General features: G+C 40.5%; 1 protein-coding gene across 6 annotated transcripts in view; it reads right to left on the bottom strand.

Annotated features, from left to right (window-relative positions):
• atp8a1 (ATPase phospholipid transporting 8A1) overlaps nt 1–23,251 on the bottom strand; it is a 146,386-nt gene that overhangs the window by 69,796 nt on the left and 53,339 nt on the right. For 4 of the 6 annotated variants that reach the window (XM_054739252.2, XM_015949794.3, XM_070550512.1 and 1 more), the window contains exons 5-14: nt 21,133–21,178; nt 20,676–20,716; nt 17,405–17,478; nt 16,145–16,214; nt 15,932–16,059; nt 13,366–13,477; nt 13,052–13,217; nt 8,383–8,510; nt 7,180–7,257; nt 6,994–7,082 (exon numbers count right to left, since the gene is read on the bottom strand). In XM_054739252.2, coding sequence (XP_054595227.1) covers nt 6,994–7,082; nt 7,180–7,257; nt 8,383–8,510; nt 13,052–13,217; nt 13,366–13,477; nt 15,932–16,059; nt 16,145–16,214; nt 17,405–17,478; nt 20,676–20,716; nt 21,133–21,178 — 932 coding nt within the window. Of the gene's footprint in view, nt 1–6,993; nt 7,083–7,179; nt 7,258–8,382; nt 8,511–13,051; nt 13,218–13,365; nt 13,478–15,931; nt 16,060–16,144; nt 16,215–17,404; nt 17,479–18,088; nt 18,163–20,675; nt 20,717–21,132; nt 21,179–23,251 lie in introns of all 6 variants that reach the window. The other 2 variants (XM_015949802.3, XM_015949820.3) reach the window with 1 other exon arrangement.

Below are 23,251 nucleotides of genomic sequence, written 5' to 3'. Positions count from 1 at the left end.
GCAGCTAAGACCAAATTAGACTAACATTTTTCTAAATTTCATGTGTTATATAACATTATCCTAATAAACCTTTACACCAACAAAAGTGTAGCAGATCTGGTAGTCACAGCTGGCAGGACATTTTTTAATTCTTCACCAAAATGACATCAAGCCAACCAGAGAAACATCATTATACTTTTGCCTAAGGATGCAATGATACATAAATGTGGGCTGGATCCATATCCGACACTTATACTGCTGTTGTGCCATAACCAATATTTACCATTATTATATAATTATAAATGTAAAAAGATATCAGTAAACTGAAATTTCATGCTATTTTATGTTCTGATACTGAATCAATATTTAATAGCAGAGTATATATTTTTTCATTGAAGATTTACATACAAATGTTTATTGTTTCTTTTGTTTGCTGCAACTCAAACTCTGACTGCTAGGTGGAAGCGGTTTTGCTCTGACAGAGCAACACCATCCTGGAATAACACAGGATGTCTCTTAGAGGCGTCTGTCTTACAATTGCAAATATTGTCTGGCTTTTACAGGGAGTGCAGAATTATTAGGCAAGTTGTATTTTTGAGGAATAATTTTATTATTGAACAACAACCATGTTCTCAATGAACCCAAACAACTCATTAATATCAAAGCTGAATGTTTTTGGAAGTAGTTTTTAATTTGTTTTTAGTTGTAGCTATTTTAGGGGGATATCTGTGTGTGCAGGTGACTATTACTGTGCATAATCATTAGGCAACTTAACAAAAAACAAATATATACCCATTTCAATTATTCATTTTTACCAGTGAAACCAATATAACATCTCCACATTCCCAAATATACATTTCTGACATTCAAAAACAAATCAGCGACCAATATAGCCACCTTTCTTTGCAAGGACACTCAAAAGCCTGCCATCCATGGATTCTGTCAGTGTTTTGATCTGTTCACCATCAACATTGTGTGCAGCAGCAACCACAGCCTCCCAGACACTGTTCAGAGAGGTGTACCGTTTTCCCTCCTTGTAAATCTCACATTTGATGATGGACCACAGGTTCTCAATGGGGTTCAGATCAGGTGAACAATGAGGCCATGTCATTAGTTTTTCTTCTTTTATACCCTTTCTTGCCAGCCACGCTGTGGAGTACTTGGATGCGTGTGATGGAGCATTGTCCTGCATGAAAATCATGTTTTTCTTGAAGGATGCAGACTTCTTCCTGTACCACTGCTTGAAGAAGGTGTCTTCCAGAAACTGGCAGTAGGACTGGGAGTTGAGCTCGACTCCATCCTCGACCCGAAAAGGCCCCACAAGCTCATCTTTGATGATACCAGCCCAAACCAGTACTCCACCTCCACCTTGCTGGCGTCTGAGTCGGACTGGATCTCTCTGCCCTTTACCAATCCAGCCACGGGCCCATCCATCTGGCCCATCAAGACTCACTCTCATGTCATCAGTCCATAAAACCTTAGAAAAATCAGTCTTGAGATATTTCTTGGCCCAGTCTTGACGTTTCAGCTTGTGTGTCTTGTTCAGTGGTGGTTGTCTTTCAGCCTTTCTTACCTTGGCCATGTCTCTGAGTATTGCACACATTGTGCTTTTGGGCACTCCAGTGATGTTGCAGCTCTGAAATATGGCCAAATTGGTGGCAAGTGGCATCTTGGCAGCTGCACGCTTGACTTTTCTCAGTTCATGGGCAGTTATTTTGCGCCTTGGCTTGTCCACACGCTTCTTGCGACCCTGTTGACTATTTTGAATGAAACGCTTGATTGTTCGATGATCACGCAGAAGCTTTGCAATTTTAAGACTGCTGCATCCCTCTGCAAGATATCTCACTATTTTTGACCTTTCTGAGTCTGTCAAGTCCTTCTTTTAACCCATTTTGCCAAAGGAAAGGAAGTTGCCTAATAATTATGCACACCTGATATAGGGTGTTGATGTCATTAGACCACACCCCTTCTCATTACAGAGATGCACATCACCTAATATGCTTAATTGGTAGTAGGCTTTCAAGCCTATACAGCTTGGAGTAAGACAACATGCATTATTTCACAGTTTTCATTGGTTCACTCAGTCCATCCACTCAATCCAAATGTGTTTCACACATTTGTCCTGTACCAGAATGTTTCTTCTATCTTGTAATTTCTATTTTGTAATTTGCATTTTGTATTTTGTAATTTGAATTGCTTTTATTGTTGATTTATTCAATATATTTATCTACAACTGAACCATGTTCAGCGCTTTGGGCTTCCTGACAGGGTTGCGGAAGGCGCTTTATAAATAAAGCTTTGATTGATTGATTGATTGATTGATTGATTGAAGAGGATGATGTGGACAAAATACTCATTTGCTAATAAGTCTGCACTCCCTGTATGTTTGCGATACATCGTATAGTCGGTCTCCTCTGTATTGTGATGTATATTGTATTACCAGATTCTTGCCAAAACACACCTAAAATACAATAATTATATGTAAATATATTATTGCTTATATTATAAACACACACCAAACACATTTATACTTCTGAGGTGATTTATATCATTGTCCAAAAGAATTGACCAAACAAGTAATTGACCAACTTTTGATGGTTTAAACCCTACGCAGTGTGTAATAAGCCTCAGGGTAAAAATGGATGCCAACCTCTCAATGACTCCTTAGATCAACTCAGTGGTGAGGTCTTGTTTTTATCAGTTATGCCGCCTATCTCATTTAAGACCGATCTTGAGGAGGAAGCACTTGGAATCAGTCATCCACGCTTTCATCACCTCTCACTTGGACTACGCTAATGCATTATTAGTTGGAACTCCTGTCTCTGCCCTGAACCGGCTGCAGGCTGTCCAAAATGCCGCTGCTAGGTTTTTAACAAACACAAGTCGACATAGCCATATTACACCAGTCCTGAAACGTCTTCACTGGCTCCCCATCACACTTCGTGTGCATTTTAAGATATTGATGTTTGTTTATAAAGCCCTACACGACCTAGATTCCAGCTATGTTTGCCCTCATAACTAATAACTTCACGGTGCATGACCCATGTGATCTTCAGTAGATGGTTACATCATCATAAAGTTAGTTTAACATGATAGATTTTTTTTTCTCTGGACAAGAAATGTGATATGGGCCACCTCCAGATGTAATTAAAATAATTTTACATTAATTATAAATATATAATTAAAAAGTGCTGTGGGACATTTGATACATCTCTCGCTCTCAACTGTGTGTGTGTGTGTGTGTGTGTGTGTGTGTGTGTGTGTGTGTGTGTGTGTGTGTGTGTGCTAGCAGACAGCTGTACCAGTGTTTCTAAAACTCAGACTGGTAGAGAATAAGCACTAAGATTAAAATTTAACAAGAATCAATAATGCATTTAATTTACTGATTTATGTTCATAATTTCTCAAGACATCTTGAAGTGAGTTAACTTGTAAATACATTACAGGAGGAAAAATATCAAGATATATATTGTGTATCGGAATTCAGCAAAAAGATATCGATATAAGTTTTGGTCCATATCGCCCAGCCCTAACATCAGCCCAATTTTACTTATGGGGCAGATATGTTAAAAAAAAAGACTAACATTGGCCAATATTGATGCCATTATATCATGTATCCCTACTTTTGTCTTACCTGTGTGATGTACCGTATTTTCCGGATTATAAGTCACACTTTTTTCATAGTCTGGCAGGTCCTGCGACTTATATACCAAAGTGACTTATATACCAGATTATGTATACCACGCTGCTGCGGATCGGCTCCGGACCAGGAACAAGCTCCTCTGCCCTGCCATCACCTGCTGGAGACCGTGGCGAGCTGCTGCGGGCTGGGCAGCTCCGACCCAGGAATGAGCTCCCCTGTCCCGCTGGGAGGGTTTCAAACACCGCCATCCTCTGCTGGAGACGTGCCGCGCTGCTGCGCCCTGGTTGTTTATTCTGTTATTTTTACCGGTACTTGTCTTGCAATGTGAAACGCTTGGTCTCAGATTTTGAAAGAAAAACAATAAAATTTTCTCCCAAAATGCGACTAATGGGCCATTCCCATCTGTACCGGGTCGGCCCGGGCCGGGTAGCCCCAGTCGGCCCCAGCCTGGCCCGGTTGATTCCACACATCCTTGCCTTAAGCCCATGTGGGCTGATTCTACCCACCAATCAGAGGCTTGCTCTAATGGAAGGTGTGAATTTGCTGTCAGCAGTGGGTGTGTTGGCCCTGGTCGGCCTGAAGCAGACCCCCTCGAGAAGAGGGCTGAGAATGAGCCTTGGTTGGCCCGGAAAAATACCAGGCCACCCAGATATGTAAACAACCTACGCTACCCGGCCTGGGCCGACCCGGTACAGATGGGAATGGCCCATTATAGTCCAGTGCGACTTATATATGTTTTTTTCTTCTTCATTATACATTTTATGGCTGGTGCAACTTATACTCCGGAGCGGCTTATACTCCGGAAAATACGGTAGTAACAACTAGCTGTAAAGCTGCAAATTGCTACTGAATACTAAGTTTGGTGTTATTAAGTAAACTCCATTTTGTCTCAAAATGACTCAGTCTACTCTGCAGCTTATATTCACATACCAGGCAGATTTAGAAAATTTGAAATAAGCATATTCATTTTTGATACAACCTTGTCTGGTTATTCAACTCCACAGAAAACTTTCTTGAGCTAAAATGTAGAAAGTATCAAACAATGAATATTAGGTGAGTCGACAGGATTGGAGCGGTGGATTTCTGTCTCTGTGTGCTGCAACAGTTCTGGTGACATTTGCTTTAATCATGATGGAGCTTCCAACACAACCTATGGTTTTGTCATCATGGTCAAAACTGTGATTTTCATTGGAGTGGGCTTTAAAGAATATCAGGAGGAAAACATAAGCGCCATGTTGCTATGCCCCATTCATAATCAACCCTTAACAACATTACAGCTGCATCCCTACAGATTAATCATGAGCAGAATCCCTGCCAAGTCTGTGGTTTCAAAACTGTGGTAGGTAATTAGCAGTGGGCGAGGAGTGATCAGAGACCCACTGAGATACTGCTGATGCCCGAGTAACTGTTAAAAAATAAAACATTTATGATAAAACATGTTTTTTTTCTGTAAGCTTCACTTTATTATTATTATTAAAGGAGCTATTGCTTTCGTCTGGTCAACCAGGCGTGTTTTGAGTCTTTTCTTCGACCCGGCACTATTTCTCCTTCAGATTTGGACTCCAATCCTGTGGAATTAATTAATGTCTTTGCCCTTGGGGATAGCTTTATTAATTACAGCAGCACTTAATTTGTGATGAGGAACACATGCAGGCGGCAGTGTCAGTGGGGGTTTTGTGTGTGCGTGCGCGTGCGCGTTGGCACCAATTTACAAGTCACGCTGCACTGTAAGAGCAAAGCATATTTAATTATTTAAATCTCTGTGTTTCCTTAAGTGTTCTCCATTATTCTACACAAATCTAGATTTGCTTTTGAATGTAATTCCTGAGGATCTGAAATAATGTTTTCTTATCTCCGATTGTAAAATGGTGATTGAGGCAACTTTTGATGAATATTTCCTGATTAGCAAAAAACAAAACAGATAAAGCATCTTAGAAGGAACTCACAACTGATGAATTCGATCATAAATGAAAAATAAAACTGCAGAACATGAGGTCCCTTCACACTAATTTAACTTTATTAGATGCATATGGATACCTTATTTACATATGAACATTTGTATTTGGAGCAAAATAAGTAATCACTGCTTTCGAATCACAGTGGTTGTGAGGGGAACAAAAATATCCCCGTTGACAAGCAAGCTTGACTCCAATAAAGGTTGAATATAGAACAATTTAATAAAAAGCTATATTTAAAAAAATAATACCTCCACGAGGCATTTAGAGGTCTTCAGAATGAAGGTACAATATTTCCTTTAAAAGCTATATTAAAAAAAATAAAATCATCAAATATTTATTTTGACGGCACAACACTGGGCGTATGTTTACATCCACCAGCCAACAGAGGGCACCACTGCGGATCGCCAAACAGTCCACTCTTACAGTGAGGTTGGCACTATGGAAAATTGCGGACTCGGCAAGTAGAGCAGCTGCTTCTGAGCCCAGAAGATGTCGTTATCCTTCCCGGGAGAAGAGCGAACATAAAGAATTGAAACATTTCACATGTCTGCAGCAAACCTGGTATCCTGAAGGCTGGAAACCTTGTTTTATTGTTGCAACTCCACACACTAGATGTCGCTTTGGTGTTCATGTTCCATATTGAACCTTTAAGTAACACCTAAAGGCAGTAACAGTAGTCCCTACTCTAAGAAAACAATCAGAAATGACCCAAAGGGTTTTTTTACACATTTCAATGATAAAACTACTGTTCAAATACGAAGTTTGGAGTGTTTTTACTGTGTTTACAATCACATCCAAATGAAAGCTTCATCACTAAAAAATCATCAAAAAACACATTTAATTTTGGGCTGCGCCCCAATAGTCACACATTTAATTGAATTCTAATGGGATTAATCATGCACTGTCACGCCCGCACTTGCTTTCTCTGAAGATGCTGTTCGCCCACTTGTTTTGCATTTGTTGAGGCTAATTATCTAAGCACAAAATTAAAATCAAAGTCGAAAACAGCAAGGTCTGACTAATGGAATGTGAAAAAAAAAATGTGATGTCAGAGAAGCTGGTGAGAAAGTAATACAGTTTGAGTCATTCTACAAAGACACAACACAATACAAACACGACACAAAATAAAATGGCTTCGGACCATTGGGAGGTTTCCTTTCTCCTCCAAGCAGAAGAGTCTGAGATGAGGACAGTTTAAAGAGTTGTTGCTTGCAAATGTGCGTTCATGTTTTATTTATAGTTTACATTCACAGAGCACTGATGTAGCTGCTAATGAGAAGGTGAGGAAGAGGAGAGGTATGCCAGATGCACTATGATGCATACTCTGCATTTAATGAAGGTGAAGGGGGAGGCAGTTGAAGAGGATGTTGGGAGAAAACCAGATGGAAGAGAGAGAGAAGAAAAGAGAACATACCCGTAGGCCACACCGGCGATGGTGCACTTCTTAAACTGCATCACGTTGCAGGTCAGCGTTCCTGTCTTGTCAGAGAAAATGTACTTCACCTGTACAAGTTAAAAAGAAAAAAAGTTCAGGGGTGAAGTCTAAACAATATACAAACTTTACAATAAGAGTTAAAGAAAATGAGATTTAAACATTTACCTGGCCTAATTCTTCATTCAGGTTGGACGTGCGGGCCATTGCAGGAGTGCTTGTGGGTTCATAAACCATATCAGTATCCTGAAAGAATCCACACGTCATTAGAGCCAAACCCAACCAACAAATGATGCTTCATACACAACCGGTCGGTAGAAAGCTTCCTAACAAAATACACAACAAACAAAAACAAAGGAATTAGGGGTATGCCAAAATATCTGGCTCATTGTCACTTTTTATGCGTCGGCAACCGCCAATAATAAAGTTGATTTAAAGTCAGGCACGTGGCCGGGCAGCCCAGTGGTGCTGCACAGATTAATTTATACATATATTTACATTACTGAATAACATCTACATAATAAACACTCTAAAATATTATTTTCAGCATTTTTTTTAATTTATACCAGTTTTGAATATTTAAAACTTGGTCGGTTAACTGATTTGTTTGATTCACTTTCGTTAGATGTCTGATTTTATTAATGAGTAGGGGGAAAAAATGAAGCTTGATTAAATTCAGAGATCAAAATCAGATTCAGCTTCAGAAATGTTGTGCCTCAACTGTTATTAGTAACATTTTATCATGCAAATAAGTTGGAAAACGTCTAGATGTCGGCCATAAAAATCTGCCCAAAAACTCAGCAGCACATATCGGCCATCAGCTGACCATGACCTCTACACTTCAGCAACAGACAAAACATCGATGGACCTCTAAAAGGAATCAAACAATTATCTATGAAAGCCTTGTTGGAAATGCAATGAATGGCACGAGTTACTAAATGAGTAAAAACTGATACTAAATATTTTCGATACTACATCTAAATGCCAGCATTGGTCGATAATATCGGGCATCCCTAGTGTCACGATCCTAACTCTCCAGTCATCCACGTCTAGAACTCCACTTCCCAGCATTTCCCGCACTGGTCTCCGTCCTTCCACATCATCACTTGCACCCTTTATCAGAAGTGTTTCACAGCAACCCAGGCTCAGTCATCAAAGCTTCTTAGCTGTTTGTGGCCTAGGCAGTACGCTGTATCTCTATGGTACTATGGCATCACAAATGGTAAAATGCTGCATTTTGGCAGACAATGAAAAAAACAAGAGTTTTATTAGTTTTTTAGTTATCTTACACTCTGGAACCGGCTTAAATAGTAATAATAAACCATTTGCATTTTCATAAAACACCACTTCTGTATGGCACCGTAAACTCACCCAGTTGATGAAAAAGGCTTGGATGAATTTGATCACCTCCAGTGTGACCAGAAGACTGATGGGAATCAAATTGTTGAAAAGGATAATGAACGTTAGGAAGTTGAGGCCAAAGTTAGCCGCACCGCCATCTGTCAAGAGACATGTTTTGGACAAAAGGGGAATGATGCACAAGAGACTTATCAGTTCTGATTTATACATATCAGAGGGTTAAATGAAAATCCCCAAGGCCATACTTCCCGCTAAGGATCAACATTATCCCAGACCAAAGAACATTTAGAGGAAAATGTTGTGCATTAGCTGGAATTAACCTTTTCTTCCACCCAACCTCATCCTTTTAACTCAAACAATTAGCAATCCAATTTAAAGTCCCAAAGACAGAAAGTAGCGAACAGGGACTGAAGTATCTCATTACTGTCACAGCAGCAGCCTTGGCATCCAGCATGATCCAGGCAATGAGTTCTAAAAAAGCACTATGCAAAACAATGCTGGTCCCGCAGAAGCCCCAAACAGCTGCTAATGATCAACATGTAACCCCACTGACACCAAACATGAAAACAGGAGGGATGTGATTTACCTTTCCTCAGCTTGCAGGAGGTGCAAATGTTACCTTCCTCAACCCAAGCCTTAAGCTTAGCTTTGCGATTGAGAGGGCCAGCCCTTCCACATGGCATTGTTTCAAAAACAAAAGATGGCAGAAAGGAAGTGGCAGAATGGAAGCTAATGCTACAACGACACATGTAAGAAGGAATACTTCCTGAAGAAGTGAGGGGGAAGACAAACATTTCAGATGCTCTCAAGACAAAGGAGGGAGATTCAGTCCATAGCACATTCTCAACCAGCAAAAAGTGGAAAAGAGAGGGTGGATTGTGTTTTTTAGGGTGAATGCTCTCTATTCGCTTGTTTTAAATGTTTCTATAACAGGCTCGTTATGACACACAAAAAATGTTGGCATCAATTGATTAAAACATAATCAAACCAGCAAATCCAGAACATGCATCACCACACGCCAAAACTAGCCAAGAAATCTAGACAGATTGTAGAAATAGCAAGACTTTGTTCTGCAGGTTGGCCTAGCCACGTTCCACTCTAACCTCAGCAGGTCCAATCACAGTACTCTAGGTTTGTTGAGCAGGCTAAGCACCAAAGCTGTGATGGAGAAAATCTACAAAGATGGCGTTGACTCTAGAATTACAAATTTGGCATCAACTTTGAAAGATTTAGACGTGGGCTTTTGTTTGAGACATGATCAGATTGTGGTAATTAAGTAATTTACTAAGAAAAAGATGCATTTGCTTCACTTTATCTGCCTTCTGGGCAGAGAGCTCCTCTTCCCTGCACCCAGATTTGTTTTGGTTAATTGTTTGGTGTGGGAGTTTTACTCCATATTTATTTGCTTTTTAAATAAAACTCATTTAAACCTTTAACCATGGTGTTTTTTACAGCTTCATGAGTTGGGTCAAAACAAGTGGGGGCTTGTCTGCCGCTTTTTCTCCTCGGCCGGGGTGAGGTTCTCCTGTCTGTCGTGACGGCAGCCTGCTAGGCTGTTTAATGGTTTCCTTCTCTTGGTTGCCAGGATGGTAACAAGTGGGGGCTGAGTTTGCTAGCTTTTGTTTGTGGTGCTAGCTGGGCCTGTTTTGTCACCACCATTTTGTGATCGGTCAGCATGGGTGTGTGTGATTGCGTTGGATTGCATACCATTTGTGGATAGTGTGGCACACTTTGAGGCCTCTCCATTGGTGACTGTATTGGAAAGCTGTTTGGACGAAGGCGGTGCCATGCTATGTAGATGTGGAATCCTGAAGGATTTTGTTTTGTTCAGCCTTGTGTGTTTTTGCTTCCTGGTGCACCGCTTGCTGAGCCGATAGGCCTAAAGGTTGGCTTTAACAACGACATGGTTGGTATTGTCTGTTTCTGTGTTTTGTTTTAAGAATGTTGATGTTTTTTGCGTATTCTTTTCGTGGAATCATGTTTTCTTATGGTAACATGATTTTGTGGGTGAAGGTGTGATGGCCTTTTAGTGCTGCAGCACTTGGAGCAAACTGTTACTGAGGATGATTGAAGACACCTGGGCCCAGTGTCAATCCTCTTCTTTTAAAGCTTCACTTTACCTGTAGTCTCCTCTGCATGCAGCTTTGTTTTGGTTAAAGCTGCTTTCCAGAGTTTTTCCCTTTCAGAAATGATGAATGATTTTTCAGAAATCCATAAAAGTGATTGTCTTATCATGTTTTGTGATATAATGTAGGCAATACGTCATTTTTGAGTTTTTTTTTATCTAAGCACACCCCCCGCCCTGCAGAGCTCCGTGCAATGGGAAACTGACCATCAACCAGACTACAGCTTACATGCTTCAAATTTAAGGAAAACCTCAACTGATGCAGAGTTGATGAACTTTTCACGGACAAGTAAGTCTCTAATATATAAATATATGAAAACACAACATGACATGAGAATAATACTTGTAAAACAACGTGTTTTAGCTCTGTTTATCGGTTACAGAAGCACATTTAAAAACTAGAAACGTGAAGTCGATATCTGAAAAAAACTATGAAAGGAGAAATTATTTGTTTGATATGCTTGTCAGCCAATAGATGGTGCCATCAGATAAGAGAAATACTCCAGAAAGAGACTAATTGTTTGGTGCGGGAGATTTTGTGCCACATTTTTAAAAATGTACTTAAACTTTCAACCGTGGCGTCTCATTTGTTTGTTTGTTCTTCTGTTACAGCCCCATGAGCAGGGTTGTAAAACTATGTATGCTGTGGCATACTAAAGTGTGTGTGGGGGGTGTGAGGAGGTTAGGTTCGGAGCATTATGCTGGTGCTGTGCGTGTCTGTGTCGAAAGGCGGTGTTGCACCATTTTCTGCAACCATCACATTCTGATTCTAAGGGGGGCGCCTGAAGAAAGGGGTCAAAATATAACTTGCTTGAATGGCTTTTTTCCCTAGAATAAATACCGCAACTTTAACTGGGTTCCTTTTTTCATCAGATGTGATGATGCTGTAGGATTATAAATATGGATAAATCCTTCAACAATGTATTTCAAAGGCTCTGTGACACTTTCTAAACCTATTCTAATCAAAAACACGACAGCAGACCAAACGGCTTTTGAGTTTTTCTCTGAGCCTGTTAGCCGTCAGTGTTTTTGCTTTAATCAACTACAAAAGCTTGTGTCAGCTCTTTGCAACAGGCTTAAGTCAAATTTATTATTCAAGCAGGCTAAATATTCATAGCTTTCTGTAATATGAGTGATAAGTGCTGGCCTTCTGTCATCATTAACTTTACAGAAGGTGACCGAGTGAAGAAACAAGGAGACAATCTCATCTCCTCTCTTTCATCGCAGGTAGGACAATATGCTTTGGACAGAGACTCAACAGCTCCTTATGGAAGTAACATTTTTTGAAGATGGACGCTTGCTTTATAACTTACACTCCCCTTTATCAGTTTGACAGAGAATGTTTTAGATTGTTTTAACATTTCAGTGGACAACAAAAAAGCCTTACAGAACCAATAAACCCAAAAACATCTTAAGAGAGAAGTGGAGGAGGAGGGAGACCATGTAAGCTGTAATGCAAGCTTAAACTGACCAGGGCACAACCTGTTCTAGAAAGACCTACCAGGGCACAGAATAATGGCAATACTGTCACGAAAAGCACTTTGCACTCCAAGTTCAGGGCTTCTTTTCATCAGAATGGCCGTCATTGCTGTCAGATTAGTAATATGTAGTAGTGGGATTATTGAAAAATAAAAGAAAATACTAAGTAGCTTTCAAAAAACATCCTTCCCTTTCTGTTTGTGAAGTCCACAAATAAAAAAGGCCAGCAGAGACATTTAGAAAAGGCCAGCTCTCGCCCCTCCAGTTGAAACACATTGTGTTCACATGCAAACATGTATACGTTTCTGCCATTAAAAGCCTCTTCAGCACAATCTTGTCTTCTTGAAGTTAAAAATGCCACTATCATCTTTCCTTCAGAAAATATGAAACAATAAACTCAAAAAAGAAAGTATGGTCTGAAGCTTGGAAACTGCAAAGCATTTAACGTGACAAGAAAAACAAAAGAAAAAAGTGAAGCACTGTTTGCATCAGGCACTTAAGATAATTAGACGAAAGGTAAAAGAAAATAGCTGGAGGGGGAAAAACCTATTGTTGGATCCCTGGTATGAGCTGGTCCATGGCATAGCGTATGCGTACAAAATAGGGCAGCCATATGGGGGGGTGAGGGTAGGGGCTTCATTTGCTTAGCAAAGTCAGAGCTTCAGTAAGGGGTTAGTAAGGGAGGGTCATTCACGGATGGCCAAGGCTTTTAAATGGTTGTTACCTGGAGCTGTTAAAAAATGACAACAAAGAAAACAAAATCAAACAGAACATTAGAAAGGAACCAAAAAAGTAAAGCAGAGCAGTGATATTCAACCATTTTTCTTTCAATGAGATTCATTCACAGCACATTTAGCCATGTAACTACTGCTTCCTCAGCTAACAACACTTATTCCCACATTGCCACATATTTCACTTGTAATACAAAAAAAAAGCAAAAGAACTGAGGCAACGTAAAACAACACAACACCAACTAGCTTTTAAAAACTTCAAATGAACCCTCAAAAAAGCTGACATAAACAAGCAAGATAAAATATGTGGAATAAGATGTGCAGCGAGGGCTGCGTGGACTCTTACAGTTCAGATCCATGTACCAGGCGTCATTGCCAAATTGGTACTTCCAGATGGTTTGGCCAATAGAGCAGACCAGAGAAATGGCTAGCAAGCAGCCAAAAAGCACCAAGATCTGGAAGTTTGTGATGCGCTCCACGTTGGACAGCTTGAGAGGAGGACGTGTAGAATTCTGGGCAATGCAAAAACAGTTAAGAAAAAAGAAAAGAGAGTAAAACATTTCATTGCTGGTGCCTAGTTATAGACACAAAACCACAAATGTGGCCTTTTATGGTTGGAATCACACCAGATAGGAAGTCAAAACTGTAATCTGGTTTCACCTGCATGAGCTTTGTGTCATGTCCTGTGTAGACCACCACACCATGGACCCACTGTGTGTTCCTCAGCTGGGCTCCTCTCAGTAAGATCTGGTCAGGACCCAAAGGTACTGTGCTGTGGTGAGAAACACCTCTGTTCTAAGTAATTCAAATAATTTCCAGATTTGATCACAATCATCAAATGAATACACTTCAAATTTCTTGGCTAAAAATAACCCATTATTATCTCAGTAGGTAAAAAAAAAGGGCAATCGGTCTTTGTCCGATGAAGTATCGAGTGCTGTAGTGCGTTGCATGATGGTGTATAAACAATGGAAGCGTTGGTTGCTTTGTGTGCTGTGAGCTTATAAACCTGCAGAAAATGGTACACTCCTGTTGTGTGAAGGGCTTCAATAATTTTTCTTTAGGCATATGTGCTGGAATGCCTCTTTGTCACTTCAGCATGGGAGGGGGGACTGCAAGGTTTGGGACAAACAATTCCAGACGGCCTAATAATCCGGCAGGTCTAGGGGGAGGTGGCTTGATCACCGCCTATGCAGGGGATTGGTTAGATTACTTGTGTCAAACTGTACGACTTCCTCGCAGGGCAGATCTCACGAGGCATGTGCTCACACTGTACGACCCAGTTCTCGGATGCGACCTGACTGCTCGCACTGTACGTCTGGTAGCAACACGTCGGACCTAAAAATATGCTGAAAATAGCAGTTTTTACACAACACTTTTTTTGTCTTGTTTTGTCTGTTGTCCTTCGGGAGTGCTGCACACAGGGATTTATGGGGGTTGGATGAGGAAAACGAAATAAAGAAAGAATTCTGTGTTTTGTGATCAGTTTAATTTGACATGAACACGAAAAACACGCTTTCTTGACGATCCTTGTCATTGTGTGTAAAAAGACGTTTAGAAATAAAAACGAACAACGTGTGTTATTAGGGAAATGCATGATTGCGCATGCGCCGTGAGCGGTTCTGGTACTTTTTTTGGTTGCAGCCGCTCGCTGCGCCACTTCAACCCTCATGAGGAACGAGCAAAATATCAAACACTCCAGAAGTCCGTGCGAGCTCACGATTGCTGATAGGTAGCTGGTCACGCAATGTTAATCGCCTCTCATAACCCCCTGTATACTACACTACGCTCAGCACAAAACTCGCCCCGATCTTGCGAATTCTCGCACCAGTGGAAAATCGGCTCAAAAAAGTGAAAAAGTCGCACAGTGTACGCCCGGCTTTATGATCTCCCCCTTTAAACAGATGCAAATTTCCAGTCCTGTGGAAATGCACCAGTTTGTATTGGCAGATTAAATAGATGGGTTATAGGTGCAGCAATAAAATGTGCTGCTATTTTCAGAAAGAAAGGGTCAAGAGTATCCAGTCCAGCTGATTTATGAGGATCTAACCTGAGTAACTCCTCAAGTACCTCACTTACCTGAAACAATTGAATGGAGAAACATGAATTGGTTGCAGAGAGGGAATCATTGCATATAGCTGAGTCGTGTTCAGAGACAGGTGAAGCTGTAGCAAAGGCATGACCAAACTAGATAAAGGGATTGTTGAAGAAATTTACCATTTTAGTTTTATCTGAGACAACAATGCCCTCAGATTTGAATGTTTTTGGCAAGTGTGAAGACTTGTTGGTATTTTCCATAGTCTTGATAGTCTGCCAGAACTACTCATCAGAAACTGGTTCTTATAATATTCAGATTTTGCTTTTCTGATTGATTAGGTACATTTGCTCCTTATAGATCTGAAGGATTGCCATTCACAATCGCATTTATGCATGGGCGTGGCGCAGCCTCACCACACACATCGTCTGGTTTCTTGTCCGCTTAAGAGACTGCCAAGATGCCATGGTTGGCCTTTGAATTGATAACCCTTCTTAGACAAGAAGCAAAACAATCTGAGTCATACTGAGAACGTTCTCTAGTATATTGCTATTTTGTCGATGACCAAACCAAACAAAACACAAAAACTACATTACTATCATGTCTTATTGATACTTATAAACCAAGCATAACATTAATGATAATAATGATGACAAAAACTTTATTTTGAACACAAAAAATACAAATGTCTAAAGTAAAAATAAATTTAAAAATATAATAAAATACTAGGAATCAAGCCTGACCCCCCCAAAAAAGAGAAAAAAGTAGGTAAATAAAAAGAGTATTCAAGACGATAGTAGAGACTAAATCTGAACTTTGACAGTGGTAACTAGTATTTCCACTATAAAAAAAACATCAACTTTTGCTATAGAAAGCAGAAAGAATGAAACATTCCTGAAATATTTTCATCAAAAAAAGAAAACCTTCAAAACTACTGACCCCATATTAAACTTTTAGCTTTTGAACTAATTTTGTGCTGAAAAAAAGGTTGCGGCTGACAACCAGGCAGAGTAAATCTTGTTCTCCATCATCAGATTACAAAACTCCTCAAGAAATAAACTGACAGAATAATTTACCTAGAGGCTTTTGTGTCACAGAAAAAGTCTCCAATCCTAAGATCCCATAACACATTGTTCTGGAAAAATCCACCCCAGAGAGGAATTAAACAAGCAGTCCTGACTCTGAGCTCACCTGTGTCCATCCAGGCGGATGTTCCCAACAAACTCATACAAGTGGCGGTTTGGGCTTTCGCATTCCATCCGCCCAGAGAGATGCATCAGGTTGTCAATCTCCTTTATGTCTGAAGTCACCTGGAGACCCTTTTGGGAGGAATTACAACATTGAAGTCGCTTCAGCCAACATCCCACGCAATGACTTAAATTAAAAAAAAACAAGGACCCTCACCTGTCGGATTTTAAGGTTGGTCTCTCCATCCAGATTAGATGTTTCAATATAACACATACCCTGAGGTTCACTGCATTGAAGGGAAAGAGTAGGTAAAGCATTTAACTAATCTGCAATTAATGACGCTGTATTTTTTATTTCATCACTAAAATAGTCTAGGATGATTTATAAAAAGTAAACATGTACTGAATAATCAGCAGTCTAGTATTTATGGTAAACTAGCTGTGACAAAGGTGGCTACTGCAAGCAAAGATGCTGCATGTCAGCACAAAGAAAAACTGCCATCAATGTTTTACTGACAGTGTCTATTATTGTACAGCAAACATCTATATGACATAGACAAAACATCTTTGTTTGGTGCTGCAGATTCCCATGACTTCAACTGTCTTTCCACAGAAGCTAATCTATCCTACACTGGGACAGATAGGAAAAGAGGGAAGCGACATCAAAGTGGAGAGACAGGACCGGGCAGGCACAGCAAGCACAGTAAACAAGGCAGACAAACGGGTCTCAGACATATCCTCTGGGTTAGAGCATGCCGGTGGGTAGAAACTGAACTGGATTGGTGCTTAGCGACGTTATCAAAACACATTAATACTATTCATGATCTGCCATTAGCCACTAAACTAGTTTTAATTCAACAGATTGATCAAACACATCTTCTGTTGGAGGGGAAGTGAATTTTAAAACAGATCGCTACCCTTCACAAAGCTATCCCACACTGCTTTAGCACTAATCTCATGAACCCAATGTGGACTAATTAAAATAGCAGGGATGTGTTGTGGAAAGTTCTAGAAACCCTAGATGACTTCCACCTCCCCATCTTGGAACAGAACAGCATGCAAACAGATCAAATGAAACATTTGCATTCGGGGTGAATTACAAGTCATGCAAGGGCAGGAATGTGGAAAACCATGTTCACACCCAAAACACCGCCTAAGTGTGTGTTCCTGTTGTGTAACTACACTTCCTAGTTCACTTTAAGTACAGGGATATATTTGAAGATGTCTATGGTTACTTTGTCTTACAAATACAACAGTGTTGGATCACTGAATAAACAGATCATAAAACTCTAATGTGGCATGATAAATGCACTCTCACACTCAATATGAAGGAAATGAGGATGTTGTGTATTTAGACTTTTACAGGCCCCTTTGTTTCTCTAAAAGTCCATTTGGGACAGGAAACCCAAGATGTGTAATCCCAGTAAGTTCCCATCTCTCCCACCGCTGTTTCCGTTGGTAATGCTGGTTTTCTGACCTGGATGACAGAATGACGAGGTCAGCCGGGAGGTGATCCCCGTTTGCAGCTCTGACTACTTCCCCCACAGCCACCTGATTTTACCAACCGCACACCAGCAGGAGGAGAGACAGAGAAAGGGTGGCAGTAGTTTCAACAGGAGGCAAGAGAGGAATGGAGAAGATTAAATAAAACACAATACACAGCAAACAAACAGGGAGGAGAGAGACAACTGGTTCAGTTTCAGGAAGATGTAAAGAGCACAATGATCAGTCCTGTGATCAGAGGTATGCTTCAACTGTCTCACAAAACCATTTAGATCCAAAAGGGTTTGGGCAAAACGGTGTGGACCTTTAGAGAATTTCCAGGCAATTTGTTAACAAAAGGATAAAAAATCATTAAAAGTTCAATCTTCAGCAAACTTAAATGGTTTTGTGAGAAAGTTCAGGAGAAAATTTTGCTTCATGAAGACATCAAATCTAATCAAAAACCACATTACCACCAGCCCATCTAAAGAAATGATGGTTGACACACAAGTAATGGCTGTAAAGATGGATTCTAATGTTTAAAGGTTTAAAAAGACAACTGTTTTCATCCATTAGAGTGTTAGTAAACCATCACTTCTTCGGAGAAAGCTGAGAGTGCAGGAGGAAGAGGAAATGGGAGAAGATCCCCACAGCCTGGCAGCAGGGTGGACTCCGGTACCTGGATGACAAAATGGCAGCATCCGCAGGAACAAAATCACTGCCATTTACTCTAATAATATCGCCAACTTCAACCTGTGAAAATAATCTGGTTACTGCTGGGGGTTGGTGATAAAACAGCACAGATCATCATCAGGAGTAAAAACAGTACAGCTGGAAAGAGACGGAAGATGTAACTGTTAGAGCACAGCTGGAGTCAAAATTCAGTTACTAATAAACTCGATTCAAATTCAGTCAGGAAGATTCTTTAGAGATGAATAAAGATAGGAGCATGTGGCATGTTTAGTCCAATAAAATCAGGAAGTGACATCATCTTTTTAAAAATATACATATTCTCTTTGTTTTGACTTAATTCAAGCTCCAATAAGGAAACTTTAGCAACGTCTAAGACCAAGTAAGAATTCGGGACAGAAGGTCCTTCTAAGGCATGCAAGCTAAAAAGGGAAAACCATTCATTATTTACACACAGGCTTTTTAGAGACTTCAGAGGGTGGTAGGAGATGGGACGTTCATACACGCTGCATGAGGAGGCACACGGGCTTTCTGAACAAAACACTAAGCAGTCAGAACTTTGTAATAGCGGTGCACCTAAATATTGTCTCAGCTATCATTTGTATATTATATCTGAGTGTGGGAGTTTGTTTTCTTTTAAATGATCCTCGTGCTAAACATGTGGGGCCAACAGAAAAGCCAGTCAGAAGATTATTGTCAAGATTCTGTTAGCATCAAAGCTCACATCTGGTTATATCGCCAGTTCATCTATTAGTGCAGTTCCGTTCAATGTAACAACATAAACATCTGCCCAAAAATTCAAATATTTTTTAAATGACATTTAATTACTACTATAGTAAATATTCAGATGTTTTTTCAAAACACAAGAGAGACAAAATAGAGATCCAAATGGGCAAAGAAACACTTTGCAACTTGACACCAGCGTGTCTGTAGCAAATCTAATGGGTGCTGCCAAACTGTTCATTCACTTATTGGATTTGTAGCTTTGAAACCAACAAAATCCACATCTACTCAGCTGACTTAAGGAGTTTTCAACATTCAGGAAACTAGAATGTGGAAGTACACCTGGGTCATAGTTCCATTCAGAAAGTAAATCTAGTTTTATGTTGTTATTTTGCCACCATGACCGCTTCTTTCAGTGAGATTTATTTAGTTCTCCTTTCCTCTCTGCCCACTTCCAACGCAAATTTGATGACTTGGACCAAAATTTTAGCCACAATAAATTAAAGGTCAACTTTACTCATATTTTGGGCTCTAGCAGGAACGAATACTTTGTAAGTAATTCTCTGGGGGGGGGGGGGAGCTCTGGTGTGCGTGTTTAAGGACGCGGAAGTCAGCTGGAGGAGAAAGTAGCTTAGGATGGCAGGATTTAGAGGTTTATTTCCTGATACTCGGACATCTCACCTCTGATTGGCTAACAGCAGCAAGACTTCACCACTGACTCTGCGCTGCAACGTTGATGTTTTATCTCCACAAATAACACAACCTTGAAGGAGTTCTGCCATGTGGTTTAGTTGCTAATGCTAATGGTTAGCTTCTACTGGCTGAGACGTTCTCTGCTGCTTCCTGGACACTAACCCAACAATAGCCTTCCTCGTCATGAGTCAAGATGGGTGAGGCCATGAATGTTAAGAGACAGAGTGACGTAGATGTCACGGGCTTTTTTGAACCAAGCGGTTCCCCCTCTATTTTCTATCAGAAGCTAAAGAGATAAGTGTAGAAGACAATTTTCACGTTCAGCCTGCGTGGCTCCCTCAGTCGTGTGAGTCGGTATGTCCTTGGCCAAGATGCTTCCCTCCCCTAGCCTTTTGGTGGTGGTCAGAGCAGAAGGACCATTTGCGCCTGTACTCGGTTGCCTAGTCTCTGTCAGTGCACCAGAGCAGCTGTAGCTACATCATCACCAGCATGTGAATGTGAGAGTGAATGGATGAATGATTCACTGCAGTGTAAAGAGCTTTGGAGTCCTCTGACTCAGAACACCACCATACATATCATCATTTATCATACTTGTATGCTATATGCTACTTATATACTAAAATTACACCCAGATGGATATTGTGCACATGTACGTTCTGCAGACCCATAGTGCTGCAGTTTTAATATATGTTAACAGAATCATCTGTTAAAGACATCAGAAGAAACGTAATATCAGCTAAACGTTTCTAGGAAAAGGTTTAAAATCTCTGGTTTATTTGTCCAACAAGCAAAACCAAGCTTCAGACAGAAAGTGCTACCAGTTAGGTCCAACAGTCTGGTGTTTGGTCTGCACACGTACTGCTTTCAGCCCTAAAGTTCAGACCACAGAAATAAATTGGTTTGATGATGAGAAAGAAAGTGGAAGCTGCTCTTTGTCCTCCAGCTTTGCCTTCCAAAAACCATCCACATGGAAACGCTGTGTTAATTAGCTTAGTCTGCGTACTAGAGAAGGTCAGAGTGTAAAGGTGTGTGTGTGTGTGTGTGTGTGTGTGTGTGCGTGCGTGTAAGGTTTCCCCAATGACAACAGCGCAAAGAATGTTTAGCTGTTTTCAGCTCCACATAACTAGATCGAGACACAGAAACAAACTGCAGGTACATACCTTCTCCCAGTGTACGATCTCCCAGGCACCATTCCTCAGCACTGTGGTCAGAAAAGGTTACAGCAACAGAAAAAGGGAAATTAACAATGACTTCATTGATTTCTTGCAATATGAAGTTAAAGATTAAAGTCCCATTAGTCATCATCACACACTGGTGAAAGTCATCTCCACACTTGACTCCCGAGGGGAGTGGTTAGCTGCAGCTGTGGCTGCACACGGGAACTATTTGGTGGTTTAACCCACCAATCCAACCTTAGTGTCAAGCAGGGAGGCATTGGGTCCCTTTTTTTAAGTCTTTGGTATGACCCGACCAGGATTTGAACCCCGATCTCCCAGTCACTAGGCCACTGAGAAAGTAAGATAAACCCTCTATCCCGTGCTAAAACTAGAGCACTTTTTCTTTCACTAAACCCAACAGTCATGAGGTTTACTCTGGATGAGAACGTATTATCAGTACCTTGACATTCCTTTTTGTTGACAACGTTGTCAGCATTGTGGCGTTTCTGTAAAAAAAAAAAAGTTATAAAACAAGGAAGATGAACTCTAGAGTTTCCCACAAGCAAACAAAAGCCCAGTGCTCGTTCAGTAAGCTAACCCAAAGAAGCAATCTACAGTAAAACCATTTCTGGTCCCAAAATATCAAGTTAAACCTGAAACTTTAAAGGTGTATGGAGTAAGAAGAACGTGTGGTCAAATGTGGGTACTGCAGTCCACGTATCAAAACAAACGAGTCCACTCTGAGCTACTGTTGCCAGTTATGACTCTGCACCAGAAGTTTCTAAATGACGAGCGAAGACGAGTCATACGCAGTAACCCCTACTTCACACTGGAAGCATCAGCGGAACAGAACAGTTTACTTGTGACTTGCTGCGTGCCAGTACACACTGGGAGCATATCAGTCATGAGGCGGCTTCTCTGTCGTGCTCTTTGCTGGACTCGCAAGATCATAATATCCCCCGAGTTTAGGCCATCCGTCATTAAACCAAAAAGAAGGAAATTACATTTGATATCACTCTTTGATGATATGATGTTGTTCCTGTCCACTGCCAGGATTAAACCCATGGAAAAATCTGTTGCACTTATGGAATGATGCTAGAAGTAAATAAACCGTTAGGTAACTTGTATTGACGACAATGGACACCTAAAATTTTTGAATCACCCCCGTAGACTATAATGGATTCTAATTTGAAGCAGTGATGTTCCACTGCTTCAGCACTGATGACACTTCCAGTGTGAAGTAGGGGTTTGTTAAGTTAATAAATACATTTTGCTGTAATACTGAGTTGTTGGTGATTGAAAAATAAGTAGCTTAAGATATTTTTAGAGACTATTTTTTCCTAATTCACCGTTAGCATTGTTAGCTCGACGTTAGCCTCTAGCTTTCTTTGCTTGATAATGGAGTAAAACAAAAAGTTGCCAGGGCTTCTTAGGGGTACAAGAAATAACTTCTGGGTCGCTCCTTTTACTGGCTTTGATTCTTTCCATGCTGCTGCTTTGTGTCAGCTGGTGTCGAATTACAAATATCAGCGCCGTGTTTCTTTTAAAAACTTGGTGTCCTTGCAGGCTCACGCATAACTGGCTTTGAAACCAGGAAGAATAGAGGCAGGACATCTGCATCCATCTTCTGAGAAAAGAGAAATACTGACAATAATTCAGACGGCTGAGAAGGAAATCTGTTTAAGTGTAACCTTCGTAACCAACATGACTGAGACATTAGACTGCGATTATTTCGCTGTAGAATTCTTACATATTGTGACTTTAACAAGTTCTCCCTGCAAGTAGGATTAAAGCGCTGATATAAGCTCTGTGAGAACGCTGACGATTGACTAAGTTATGTTGATGTTTAGCTTCTTGGACAAAGTATCGAGTCTGTGTATGACCATGACTTCATGTCCTGCTTGTTTGCTAAACAGTCGTGCAATCAACTGTGACTTGTATGGCTGATTTCAAGGGACAGCTTGTCAGCTAGCATCACGCTGAGTAATAACGTGTTGCTGCGTCCATCTCATTAACATGATTACTGCTTTTTAAAACGGAGCTCCTGGGAGCAACGTGTGTTCTTCTTGATTAGTGAGGAGGGGACAACTCCACTTATATTTCTGCTAACAACCTGTTTACAAGACCAGCATATCCTTATCAATTTAGTCTAATTCAATTTCAAACTAATTCCCTTCTCCATGACTGCCACTCAAGCTACAATCCTTACAGTCGCAAAAAAAAAAAACTAATTATGAAGCTGGGATCAAACTTTGTCAGATATTTTTCTAATCAGCCATGATTAGGTGCATTCATTTTTGTAAGAGTTTTGTGTTCTTTTGTCCTATCCAGTGCTCTAATATCACATTCCAGTGGATGACAACAAAACAAGAGGAACTCCGCTTAAATCTATTATGTCTCCTTTAACAAATGAACTGCAGTGTCCCCTCTGGTGTGTCCATTCCTTTCCCTCCCATCTACTTCTCCAGGCTCCAGCTGAATGGCATTTAGCTGAATGTCCCTGCAACGTGCTGCAGTGTCTAATGAATAGGCTTGTCTGTGCCACATGGTTTCACTTTTTCTCTGACCTCAATAAAAAC

The sequence above is a fragment of the Nothobranchius furzeri genome, chromosome 1, assembly GCF_043380555.1.
Source record: "Nothobranchius furzeri strain GRZ-AD chromosome 1, NfurGRZ-RIMD1, whole genome shotgun sequence".
NCBI lineage: Eukaryota > Metazoa > Chordata > Actinopteri > Cyprinodontiformes > Nothobranchiidae > Nothobranchius > Nothobranchius furzeri.
This window is presented reverse-complemented; position numbering and strand designations above follow the sequence as displayed.